At 42.6% G+C, this 12,325-nt stretch overlaps 1 protein-coding gene across 1 annotated transcript in view; it reads left to right on the forward strand.

Annotated features, from left to right (window-relative positions):
• LOC115356575 (NACHT, LRR and PYD domains-containing protein 12-like) overlaps positions 1–12,325 on the forward strand; it is an 82,985-nt gene that overhangs the window by 53,905 nt on the left and 16,755 nt on the right. The window contains exons 5-7 of the mRNA XM_030047789.1: positions 9,058–9,231; positions 9,856–10,029; positions 10,201–10,247. Coding sequence (XP_029903649.1) covers positions 9,058–9,231; positions 9,856–10,029; positions 10,201–10,247 — 395 coding nt within the window. The remainder of the gene's footprint in view (positions 1–9,057; positions 9,232–9,855; positions 10,030–10,200; positions 10,248–12,325) is intronic.

Raw genomic sequence — 12,325 nt, forward strand, 5'->3', positions numbered from 1 at the left:
CCTCCACAGGGTCACCACAAGGGTGCGTCCTTTCACCCTTACTTTTTATCCTGTACACTGATGAATGCAGGAGCAGACGGGAGGACAGCTATCTGATTAAATTCTCTGATGATACTGCACTGCTGTCCCTCCTCCGTGGTTCAGAATCAAACCATGGGAGCGCCCTTACTGAATTCATTTCTTGGTGTGACTCAAACTTTTTGGAGCTAAATGTATTCAAAACCAAGGAACTAATTATCGATTTCAGACGGAATAAGGGCATTACTAATGAGTGCATTATACATAATGAAAAAGTGGAAATTGTTTCATCGTACAAATACTTGGGGACCATTTTTGATGACCATCTCAAATTCGATGTGAACACTGATCTTATTGTGAAGCGAGGGCAACAGAGAATTCATCTCCTTAGAAAACTAAATTCCTTTTCTGTCAGGCCTGTTATACTCTGTCGTTTTTATCAAGCATTCATTGAGAGCCTTTTGTGTTTTTCTTTCATTTGCTGGTTTTATGGTCTCTCAGTTAAAGACAGAAACAGCCTGACCCGTATTGTGAAGTCCTGCTCTAAGATAGTCGGAGTGAAATTAAGAGACTTAAGTTTCTTCTGCAACCAGCAGATCCTCCGTAAAGCAGAATCTATTTTAGCCTCCCCCAATCATGTTCTCAAAGGTGAATTCTCTCTGTTACCTTCAGGACGCCGCTTCACCCTGCCTGTGTGCAAAACAAACCGCTTCTCCAAGTCATTCATTCCCTCTGCACTCAGACTTTTAAACTCCTCATAGGAGTTTCCTTTTTATCTATTTATTCATTTATTTATTTATTTTATTACTTATTTATTCCTAATAGCTAAAGCGCACTTTAGTAGCCCTTCTCTTGTAGGCACCTGTTCTCATCCTTCTTGTATTCCACATTGAGCCCCAAATGTGTGTGGTGTATGATGTTGTGCGTATGATGTTGTAGATTGTCTGTTTGCCTATGAATTTATTTGTTGTGTACTATTTACTGTATTTGCTACCACGATAACCTGCTGCTCATAATCAATTGCCCCCTGTGGGATTAATAAAGTTGTTTGAAGTTTGAAGTTTGAACAAGTCTGTCCGGCGTTCGTCCGTCCACTGACTTGAAGTTCTGTCAGCAGGTGTGGGTTGGGTTGCTGATTTTGGTACAGCGCTCACGCGACACGCGCAAGCTGCTCGATACACACACACACACACACACACACACACACACACACACAAAATGCAGAGAGAAATGGAGAAAACCCACCCCTGATTGAGGTGGCACCGTTCAAACACAGTTTGAGTGGCAGACCTGATTCAAAGTTTATGTCACAAGACCTTGATCTACACATCTCTTAATTACAAGTTTTTGCCATCTTGTACTGTTTTTGAGCTGTGGCAGTTTTAGTTTGAGAGTTGTCTCTGCTCCCTCTGTCTGACAGTGGGTTTGTGTTGGGAAGGCTGCAGGCAGCTGCAGTGACACAGAGGAGTGGAGGAGGGGAGAGCACAGCACATCAGGCTGAAGTCCACAGGAAAAAAGGAGGTGTTGGTGTTGGCCAGTCCAACTTTGAGGGCCCTCTTCCAGAGAGGCGAGGGTCCTAAATATATAAAGTCAACTATATGGTAAAACAATAGTGGGCATGTAACAAACCTTGCTTTGTACAGAAAAGAAGGGGTGGAGGTGAATGCTTCAGAGGATCAATGTTTGAAATGTTTAGAACAGATGAACTCAGGTGCTCTTCAAGGGAAAAATGTCCAGAAACCAGTTAGGAGAAAAACTGACTGTCTTGCTGAATTGTGTGCTGCAGTCATGGAGGGAGGTCCCGAGGCACTCTGGAGTGTGAATATATAAAATATTCTTTTCGAACTGGGAGACCCAACATGTTTTGATGATTACATCTTCATCGGGGTGTGTGAACATCAAGTGCACAGGTGTATATTTAAAAGGTGAGGAGTGGTGACATGACCCTGTCTTAAAGGACTACAACCAGTAGTTCATACACATGAAAATAAAACCAAGCATGTTAAATACAACATTACCTGAGCAAATACTTGAAAGCCCATATCACAAACCACAATTTTAAAACAAGAAAGCACATGAACATAATGAACAAGGCTAAGAAAGGTTGGCCAACCTTGGATGAGCATCAATACAAGTACCAGAAACAGAAAAACCTTGATGACCTTAAACCGAAGGATTACTATGTATATGGATTACTATGTCTTACCCTGTGGATAGGTTTTCATTTTATTTATGTCTTTCACTGGCAGAAATGTAAAATACTGATAAAACATCCAACTAATAAACCCTGTTTAGATTTGATCTGTGTTATATGTGTATATATGTACACGTGTGTGTGTGTGTGTGTGTGTGTGTGTAAGAAAAAAAATAAAACAAAGTAGTTTACTGTACTATTTACAGTTATATACTGTCTATTGTGATTTGTTTTACAGTAAAGTTTTATTACTGTAATGTTTACAGCAATGCCTTTACTACTGTGGATTTCTACAGTAATACTTTTTTGTTGTAATATACACAGTATTTTACTGTGAAAATTGTTCACAGTTCCGATACCGTGTTAAATACAGTAAATAACTGTAGATTTCACAGCCATTTTTTACAGTGTAGATAAAGATCAGCTGTGTCGCTGTCACGGCACCTGTTAGATTAAAAATGACTGAGAAGTCGGCAGAAGTAGGCTATAACTATCGGTCCATGAAAAAAAAAAAATTCCAGCGGATATTCTATAGTAACAACATGATTGAGCTAGCAAATAAATAATTTAGTCTAACATCTAGATAGATATACATTTTCAATTTTCAGAGAGAGGGTACCTACTTAGCTATGCGCATCCACACCGAAGACTGCTTATTCCGTCAGCTTCGTGAACACTGGTTGAGACCGATTTATTTAATAAATGGATTCAACCACGCACACCAGGGAGCATTTATACATGTTTATTTTATTTAGCCTACTCGGACATGGATAAAACATGAAAGCAGTCTACCACCAAGATAACGATGACTGTGAAAAAAGTTTTCTCCTCGATTAAACAGGGGTGTATTGATGCACTGTATATGAACGATTTTATGTGTCCCCATTTAGCCTAATTACTCGGGTACTCGAGTAGGCCCAGGCTAGGTTACTCGGTTATAAAATTAATCTAAATGCGCATCCCTACTCACCAGCACTGTGCTACAAAGGTTCAGATCTTACTCACAAGATAGGGACTTTATTGTGTCAACTGGTAACCATAAATCTGAGCGAACTACGATCACATGTGGGGTTCCTCAAGGGTCCATTCTCGGACCACTTCTATTCAACATCTATATGCTACCCCTAGCCCAAATCATGGAACATCACAACATCTCCTATCATACGTATGCCGATGACACACAACTCTATATCTCAGTGTCATCACATGACTACAGTCCCTTACTCTCATTGAGTAACTGTATCCACCAAATCAATGACTGGATGTGCCAGAATTTTCTCCAGCTAAATCCAGAAAAGACAGAGGTGTTAATTTTTGGCCCTAAAAATGAAAGGGCAAAGATCAGCGCTCACCTTGGCTTTATGTCATTGATAGCTACAAATCAAGCCAGAAATCTTGCCGTTATTATTGACTCAGACCTGAACTTCAACAGCCATTTAAAATTTATTACTAAATCTGCCTATTACCACCTGAAAAACATACCTAGAATTAAGGGGTTTCTGTCTAAACAAGACATGGAAAAACTTATTCATGCGTTCATTTTTAGTAGGTTGGCTTATTGCAATGACATATTTACAGGCCTTAACAAAAAAATCAATCAGACAGCTGCAGCTGATTCAGAACGCTGCCGCTAGAGTCCTTACAAACACCAGGAAACTGGACCTTATTACAGCGGTCATTAAATCGCTACACTGGCTTCCTGTGAGTCAAAGGATATATTTTAAAATCTTACTGCTGGTCTAAAAAGCCCTGAATGGTCTCGGACCAAAATACATGCTTGATCTACTGGTTATCTACGAAGCATCCACACGCCTTAGGTCATCTGGAACTGGTTTGTTGTATGTTCCAAGAACAAGAACCAAGCAAGGTGAGGCAGCATTCAGTTATTATGCTCCTCACCTGTGGAACAAACTTCCTGTAGATCTGAGGTCTGCTCAAACTGTCAGCTCCTTTAAATCAGGGCTAAAAACACTATTGTTTACTGAAGCATACTATTCTACTGCCCATACTTTTTAACTACACACTGCTGATTTATGCCTTTTATTATTCTACTTCTTTTCTTATCCTGACTGTTCTTTTTGGGTTTATTGTTAAATCGGCTGCAAATGTGAGAGATTACAGGGCTGAGGACTGAGCCAGGGTTGAAATCTCCAATAGGAGAGGTTTCAGAGTCTAAGGAATTAAGACGTTGGGCTGTCGGCATCCCTGCAGGGGGTGACCAGGAAGTCTGAGTCAGCTACTGTTGTGACTCGACACTGGGGAGCATGCTGTGAATTCAGATCTAGAAGGGAGACGTCCTGTGATGCATCTTTAGAGTTCATTACGATCTGAATAAGACCACTGTGTGGAACCTGTGTCCGGCGGGACGGTAAGACTCTGAGTGAAGGACTCAAGAGAAGGGAGACGTCCTAAACACTCATTAAAAAACAGACCCAACCAACCAAATTCAAGATGGTTCAGAGCCAGGGACAAGAGATCCTAGCTGAAATCTCTGACAGAGCCAGTTTTGAAATTAAACTTAAATGTTGTCCAAGAGCACTTTTGGTGGCAAGGAGTCGCAGGAGTGATATAGGCCATCACGCCCTGGGCCCTTGGCCGTATAGCTTAGGCAGCTATACAAATGTTCTATAGTCTATTAACTATAATGACTGTGTATGCAGTGCTTTTAGATGCAATGCAATGTATTGAGCCTGTTTTTATTTCATTTTACTGTATTTTATCATCACTATCATTCTCAATTTCTATTTCCCTTTTTAATTGACTGTTTTTATTGTTTTAAATTGTGTCTTGTTGCTTGTAATGTCTCTGTAAAGCACCTTGAATTACCTTGTGTTGAATTGTGCTATACAAATAAACTTGCCTTGCCTTGCCTTGCCTTGCCTTGCCTTACAAGGGAGAACGGGTTTACTCTTATTTAAGGCCCTCACCTCTTTCCAAAAGTCAGTGATATTGTTACACAACATTTTCTTGGCCATGGAATCAGCCCTCATAGCTTGTTCATTTTTAGCTATGAAGCAAACAGCATACTTAAATCTGGCATTGGTGAGTTTTTTGTGCTCAAGCTCGGGCCTTGTCTAGGGCTTCCAGACAGGTCCCAGAGCTTATAGGCCTCACTAGCTTCGGCATGATACTGAGCTACATGCTTGTTCCAACCTGGTCTAATATTATGCTTCCTGTTGCACTTATACTGTTTGTGAAAGGGTTTACCACCCTCAGACAATGCAGTCAGTATTTCATCATACATGGAACAGAGATCACTCTTATACTCTTCAATCTGACGATTAATATCCTTACACTGGCAAATAGACATTACTTAGATATTGGTCTGTGTTATTATAATAAGCCAAGATGTCCTCTCTGGTAAGAGCTGACCAGTATACTTTTGTAGTGGTAGCACTACTGGAGGCACTGATGTTACTAGCCATTGATGGCAATTCATCCACTTTAATTGTAAACACCAAGGGTAAATGGTCTGCTAATGCTAGCCCATATTTAATATACATATTATCTAAGGCCTCATGGCCATCAGCTGTACTGAAACAATGGTCAAGCCATGGAGTAGTGTTGCAGGCTTCACTTATGTATGTATAAGTGTCTGCAGGCAGCAGCACTCTGCTTGACAGAATAAAATTATTATCTTCACAAAAGTGGGTAAAATGATTTGCAAATAGAGAGTTCTTGTCAGAGAGATCAGCATTCATATCCCCCACAACATATACACAGCAAATGCTATTGTCTTAGTTGTAAGCATTAATAAATACCAGTCTGTTGAGATATTCGTCCTCATTTTCACATGACTCGTATGGAGTATAGACATTAAGTATGACAAAATTATTATTTTTATGTGTATATTGTGAACCAATACACCAGTCTACATCCAGCCTAATATGCTTTAACACTGAATCAAGGTTTCTATTCCAGAGTATAGTGACCCCTCCTGGAATTCTGCCTCTGACTATTGTCTTGCTGAGATCAGCCGTTGACTCTCCCACTTCAAGGAAGTTTTGGTCAAAAGAGTTAAGTTTGTCTAGGTCTTATTTAGCTAAAAAGGTCTCATGTAAGCATAAAATGTCACACTCTGCCAACAGACTGTCTACAACAGAACGCCGTGCTTTATCCCCTGCACTTTGCGCCACACACAGGCCACGGCAGTTGTATGACAGAATACGAAGCGCCATTCTCACGCCGATGTTTTGACACCAGGGGTCACGTTTACCTCCTTTGCAAGGGGCACAACATTCAATCCAACAGCATAGACCTTGCGAGGTTCATAATAATGCCGGACCAGGGCGCCTTCAGGCCAAAGCTCAAGTGTACAGTTCACCAATGTCATTACATTCAGCAGTCACTTTAAAAGAGCCAACCCTGCTGCGAACATTGTCAATGTTCTGGCAGGTGACCTCCCTGTTAAGTTTGCCTTTAAGATACTCAGCAAGCATCTCTGCATTCAAGTCTGGAGAAGATTCCGTGGCAAAAACATCAGCCTCTTTGCTTTTTACACATTTTTCTTCCAGCCAGCAGAGGGCAGCTTTTCTTCCTCCTGCTTGCTCTGAAAAAAGAAGCTTCCTGTTTTTCTGTCACGTCCCACTGGCTTCCCTGGGACAGCAGTGGCACTCCAACTGAGGCAGCACTGTGTCATTTGTGAAACTGTCAAATTTAATCTCCTCAAAACCTGATCCGGACGTGCAGCTCTTTGTTTATCTCTGCAGTCTGTCATAAAAGTTCCTGAAACTCAGGTTGTACTATCACCCCAAATCTGGGTCCAAATGAGATTCCAGGAACTTTACCAGGATCTTTCGTAGACATTGAAATGATTCAAGAACCTGTGAAACAGCCCCATTAGGTTATTGCTGTCAAAAGGGGCCAAAAGATAAATCTACCAGAAAATATTCATATTTCTCACAATTAATATACCATCCATTTGTTGATGCCATGTGTTGTTTGTTCACTCAGGAACTCTCACAGGGTGCCAACGTGAACTCAGATCTAACCTGAAGAAGAAGTTTGAGTGTTTGTTTGAGGGGATTGCTAAAGCAGGAAACCCAACACCTCTGAATCAGATCTACACAGAGCTGTACATCACAGAGGGAGAGAGTGGAGAGCTCAATGAGGAACATGAGGTCAGACAGATTGAAACAGCATCCAGGAAACCAGCAAGACCAGAAACACCAATCAAATGTGAAGACATCTTTAAACCTTTACCTGGAAGAGATCAGCCAATCAGAGCAGTGATGACAAAGGGAGTGGCTGGCATTGGGAAAACAGTCTTAACACAGAAGTTCACTCTGGACTGGGCTGAACACAAAGCCAACCAGCATGTCCACTTCACATTTCCATTCACTTTCAGAGAGCTGAATCTGCTGAGAGGGAAAAAGTTGAGCTTGGTGGAACTTCTTCATCACTTCTTCACTGAGACCAAAGAAGCAGGAATCAGCAGGTTTGAGCAGTTCCAGGTTGTGTTGATCTTTGACGGTCTGGATGAGTGTCGACTTCCTCTGGACTTCAACAACAACCAGATCCTGACTGATGTTACAGAGTCCACCTCAGTGGATGTTCTGCTGACAAACCTCATCAAGGGGAACCTGCTTCCCTCTGCTTGCCTCTGGATAACCGCACGACCCGCAGCAGCCAATCAGATCCCTCCTGAGTGCGTTGGCATGGTGACGGAGGTGAGAGGCTTCACTGGCCCACAGAAGGAGGAATATTTCAGGAAAAAATTTAGAGATGAGAAGAGGGCCAGCAGAATCATCTCCCACATCAAGACGTCACGGAGCCTCCACATCATGTGTCACATCCCAGTCTTCTGCTGGATCACTGCTACAGTTCTGGAGGACGTGTTGAAAACCAGGGAGGGAGGAGACCTGCCCAAGACCCTGACTGAGATGTACATCCACTTCTTGGTGGTTCAGTCCAAAGTGCAGAACATCAAGTATCATGGGAGAGCTGAGACAGATCCACACTGGACTCCGGAGACCACGAAGATGATCCTGTCTCTGGGAAAACTGGCTTTTGAGCAGCTGGAGAAAGGCAACCTGATCTTCTATGAAGCAGACCTGGCAGAGTGTGGCATTGATATCAGAGCAGCCTCAGTGTACTCAGGAGTGTTCACACAGATCTTTAAAGAGGAGCGTGGGCTGTACCAGGACAAGGTTTTCTGCTTCGTCCATCTGAGCATTCAGGAGTTTCTGGCTGCTCTTCATGTCTTTGTGACATTCATCAACTCTGGAGTCAATCTGCTGTCAGAAGGACAATCAACCTCCCAACTACAACACCTCTACCAGAGTGCTGTGGACAAGGCCTTACAGAGTCCAAATGGACACCTGGACTTGTTCCTGCGCTTCCTCCTGGGTCTTTCACTGCAGACCAATCAGATTCTCCTACAAGGCCTGCTGACACAGACAGGAAGTACCTCACAGACCAATCAGGAAACAGTCCAGTTCATCAAGGAGAAGATCAGGGACAATCCCTCTCCAGAGAGAAGCATCAACCTGTTCCACTGTCTGAATGAGCTGAATGACCATTCTCTAGTGGAGGAAATCCAACAGTACCTGAGCTCAGGACATCTCTCCACAGTCAAACTGTCCCCTGCTCAGTGGTCAGCTCTGGTCTTCATCTTACTGTCATCAGAAGAAGATCAGGAGGTGTTTGACCTGAAGAAATACTCTGCTTCAGACGAGGCTCTTCTGGGGCTGCTGCCACTGGTCAAAGCCTCCAAGAAATCTGTGTAGGTTCATAGATATATATATATATATAAATATGGACATATTTAACACACAACATATTGTTGTCTCGACAAGAGATAACTAGTTGTAATATTATTGTTTGCGTCTTTACTTCCTCCTCAGGCTGAGTGTGTGTAATCTGTCAGAGAGAAGCTGTGCAGCTCTGGCCTCAGTTCTCAGCTCCCAGTCCTCTAGTCTGAGAGAGCTGGACCTGAGTAACAACCAGCTGCAGGATTTAGGAGTGAAGCTGCTCTCTGCTGGACTGGAGAGTCCACACTGCAGACTGGAGACTCTTAGGTAATGTCCATGTACAGTGATTGACTGATTTGTCACATTTCACACTAAGGTCCCTTCACTCAAAGCAGTTTCTCTCAGCTCAGTGATCCTGAATCTGCAAAGTGTAACCATGTAAGACCCATATCAGGATCATCTGTTCACTGTTTTTGTCTTCATCCCTTCTTGCCCTGCTGTGAAACAGAGGCCTGTACGTCACAGTGTTGGTCGCTCAGCAGTTAGGTCCAGAGCAGCAAATCTCCAAAGCTCTAGGCAGCATTCATGTTGCCTAGAGCAACGCCCAGTTCGGGTGACCCTATGACCTTTCCTCTTGCACCACCAGCAGGAAAATCCTCCCTAAGGTCTCTGCACTAGTTCTCCAAAACAAAATGAAGTGCTAAATCGGATTGGCTGTTTTCAGAGCTTAAATCTCATCAGCCGCTGCTATTTATCAACCGCATTTGAACCCCCACCACTGAGTTACGATCATTTAGACCACCGAGGAAAATATTACATATTGTTTAAATGTTTAAATCTCGCTTTACATGCAGCTTCATGTCACTGATCCGATTCCTAACCTGCGTAGGTTTTTGTGAAACCACAAAGCAGATGATGTGGTGGACTGATTGTGTTTGTGATGGTGTGCAGGCTGTCAGGCTGTCTGCTCACACAGGAAGGCTGTGCTTCTCTGGCCTCAGCTCTGAGCTCCAACCCCTCCCATCTGAGAGAGCTGGACCTGAGCTACAATCATCCAGGAGACTCAGGAGTGAAGCTGCTCTCTGCTGGACTGGAGGATCCAACCTGGAGACTGGAGGCTCTCAGGTATGGAGAGACACACACAATGTCTTATAGAGGGCTGAGGAATATTGTTTCATGTTTAATGGTGGATATGAATGACATGGTCTACTAAATCCTTCATAGGGAAGGTTATTTACTGCCCATGTTTCCATCCTCAAAGAGAATCTGCTGCTCTGACTCTGTTTCTTCCTCCAGGGTGGACCATGGTGGAGAGCAGTGGTTGAAACCAGGTCTGAGGAAGTGTAAGTGTGGATTTAGTTTGACTCCTGAACACAAACATTCAGCTGTTCTGATGCTGCAGCTGCAGTTTCTGCTGCTTGTTCTCAACTGCTTTCACCTGTTAAACTGAACAAAATCACATTTGATGCTCCACCACAAAGACAATCTTTATTCCTTTAATATTTCCACAGTTTACAAACTAATTTTTACACATAAAGTAAAAACAGTTAACACACTCATGCAAAGTCTTGATCATTTGTCAAATCACCTCATTTTCATTTTTTTCAAAGATAATAATCATACTGTTAATAAATCAGCAGATAATAACCACAGAAGGTCTGTTGTGTCTTGTTCTCTCCATCAGATTCCTGTGAACCCGAACTGGAAATAAACACAGCGAACAGAAACCTCGTCCTGTCTGAGGACAACAGGAAGGCGACATGGGTGACAGAGGAGCAGCCATATCCTGATCACCCAGAGAGGTTTCACTTCTGGAGACAGATCCTGTGTAGAGATGGTCTGACTGGTCGCTGCTACTGGGAGGTCGAGTGGGAAGGAAGGGTTTATATATCAGCGACTTACAGAGGAATCGGCAGGAGAGGAAACAGCGATGACTCTGGGCTTGGCAGAAATGACAAGTCATGGAGTCTGGCCTGCTCTGAGGGTGGTTTCTCTGCCAGACACAATAACAGACAGACAGACATCCATGTCTCCTCCTCCTCTAACAGAGTGGCAGTGTATCTGGACTGGCCTGCTGGCTCTCTGTCCTTCTACAGCGTCTCCTCTGACACACTGATCCACCTCCACACCTTCAGCAGCACCTTCACTGAGCCTCTGTACCCGGGGTTTGGGCTTTGGCCAGACACCTCATTGAGAGTTGCTTCCTGTGTGGAGAAACATTCACTCTGCTGATCAAAGACAGCTGCTGATATGACATGCTCTATCACTACACACACACACACACACACACACACACACATAGCAAAACAAAATTAACTCAAAATAAATAAGAGATTTATTGATAGACAATGAGGAGTTTTTTCAGTTGCTTGATTGATTAAATTTTATTTTAATTCTAGTATCCAATTGAATTCTTTAGATATCTTATTGTAAAATTACTGAACTACTTAAAAGGAGAAAAAAAAACTCAGTTCATCTGATTCATGGTGACTTCGAAGTCCTTCCCAGTCTCTGCTGAGTCCATTACCAAATGTCAGCTGCTGATGTGAAACTGTGCACAGTGTCACAATAATATGAAAACATCATGTTTTCATGTCCACATGCAGGGAAATGGTGTCCTGTTGGCAGCAGCATCACCTGAGCCTCCACCATGTGATTTATCTGCTGCTCCTTGTGGCCTGGTACATGTCGCTGAAACATCTACAAAGTTCAAACAGTGAAGCAGTGAACACAAAAGTAGCGTCTGTAGGAATTACAGGAAGATCCAGTAGCTGTCCACCTCAGTGACTCCAGTCATATTTCTAGTCTAGGTTTCATTGGCATAGAACAGGTTAGTCTGCCACCTAGAGGCCAAAATCATGAACTTCCTCTAAAAAGACGTGAAGCGTACTGGATACACACCTTAAAAACTCTGTTCCCACATGAACGTAATGATGAATTAGTTCTCAATGTGAGGCTCTGGTTTTCTTCTTTCATTGAATTGTGTTCAGTCTCTGCCACTTTGACTCTCAGTGTTTATATTCATAATTCTAGGACCTTTATATAGAAGCCGAGCCTGATGTTTTTTACTTGATGCTTATATTTGATGACTTCACAGGTTCTGTTACATGGGGGTTTATGGTGTGAGCATGAAAAATATTCTGAGATGTATATTTTATATTGTAATACTATATGTTATTGATACATATATATTTTTCTCTTATGTAATGTGACATTTTTGTTATTGTGCATGGGGTTAATATAGATGTCTTCATCATGTAACTGTACTGTATATACAGTCAGAATATGTCACTGATTCCATAATCCAAAAAATTTGCCTCTATGCATTCTTCCTTCCTCTATGCACTTTATGTGCTCTGTGCATTCCCTCTGTGCACCGCCTTGTAGCCCGTCTGTCCTTTGGACCAGAACCAGATGTACA

The sequence above is a fragment of the Myripristis murdjan genome, chromosome 24, assembly GCF_902150065.1.
Source record: "Myripristis murdjan chromosome 24, fMyrMur1.1, whole genome shotgun sequence".
Taxonomy (NCBI): domain Eukaryota; kingdom Metazoa; phylum Chordata; class Actinopteri; order Holocentriformes; family Holocentridae; genus Myripristis; species Myripristis murdjan.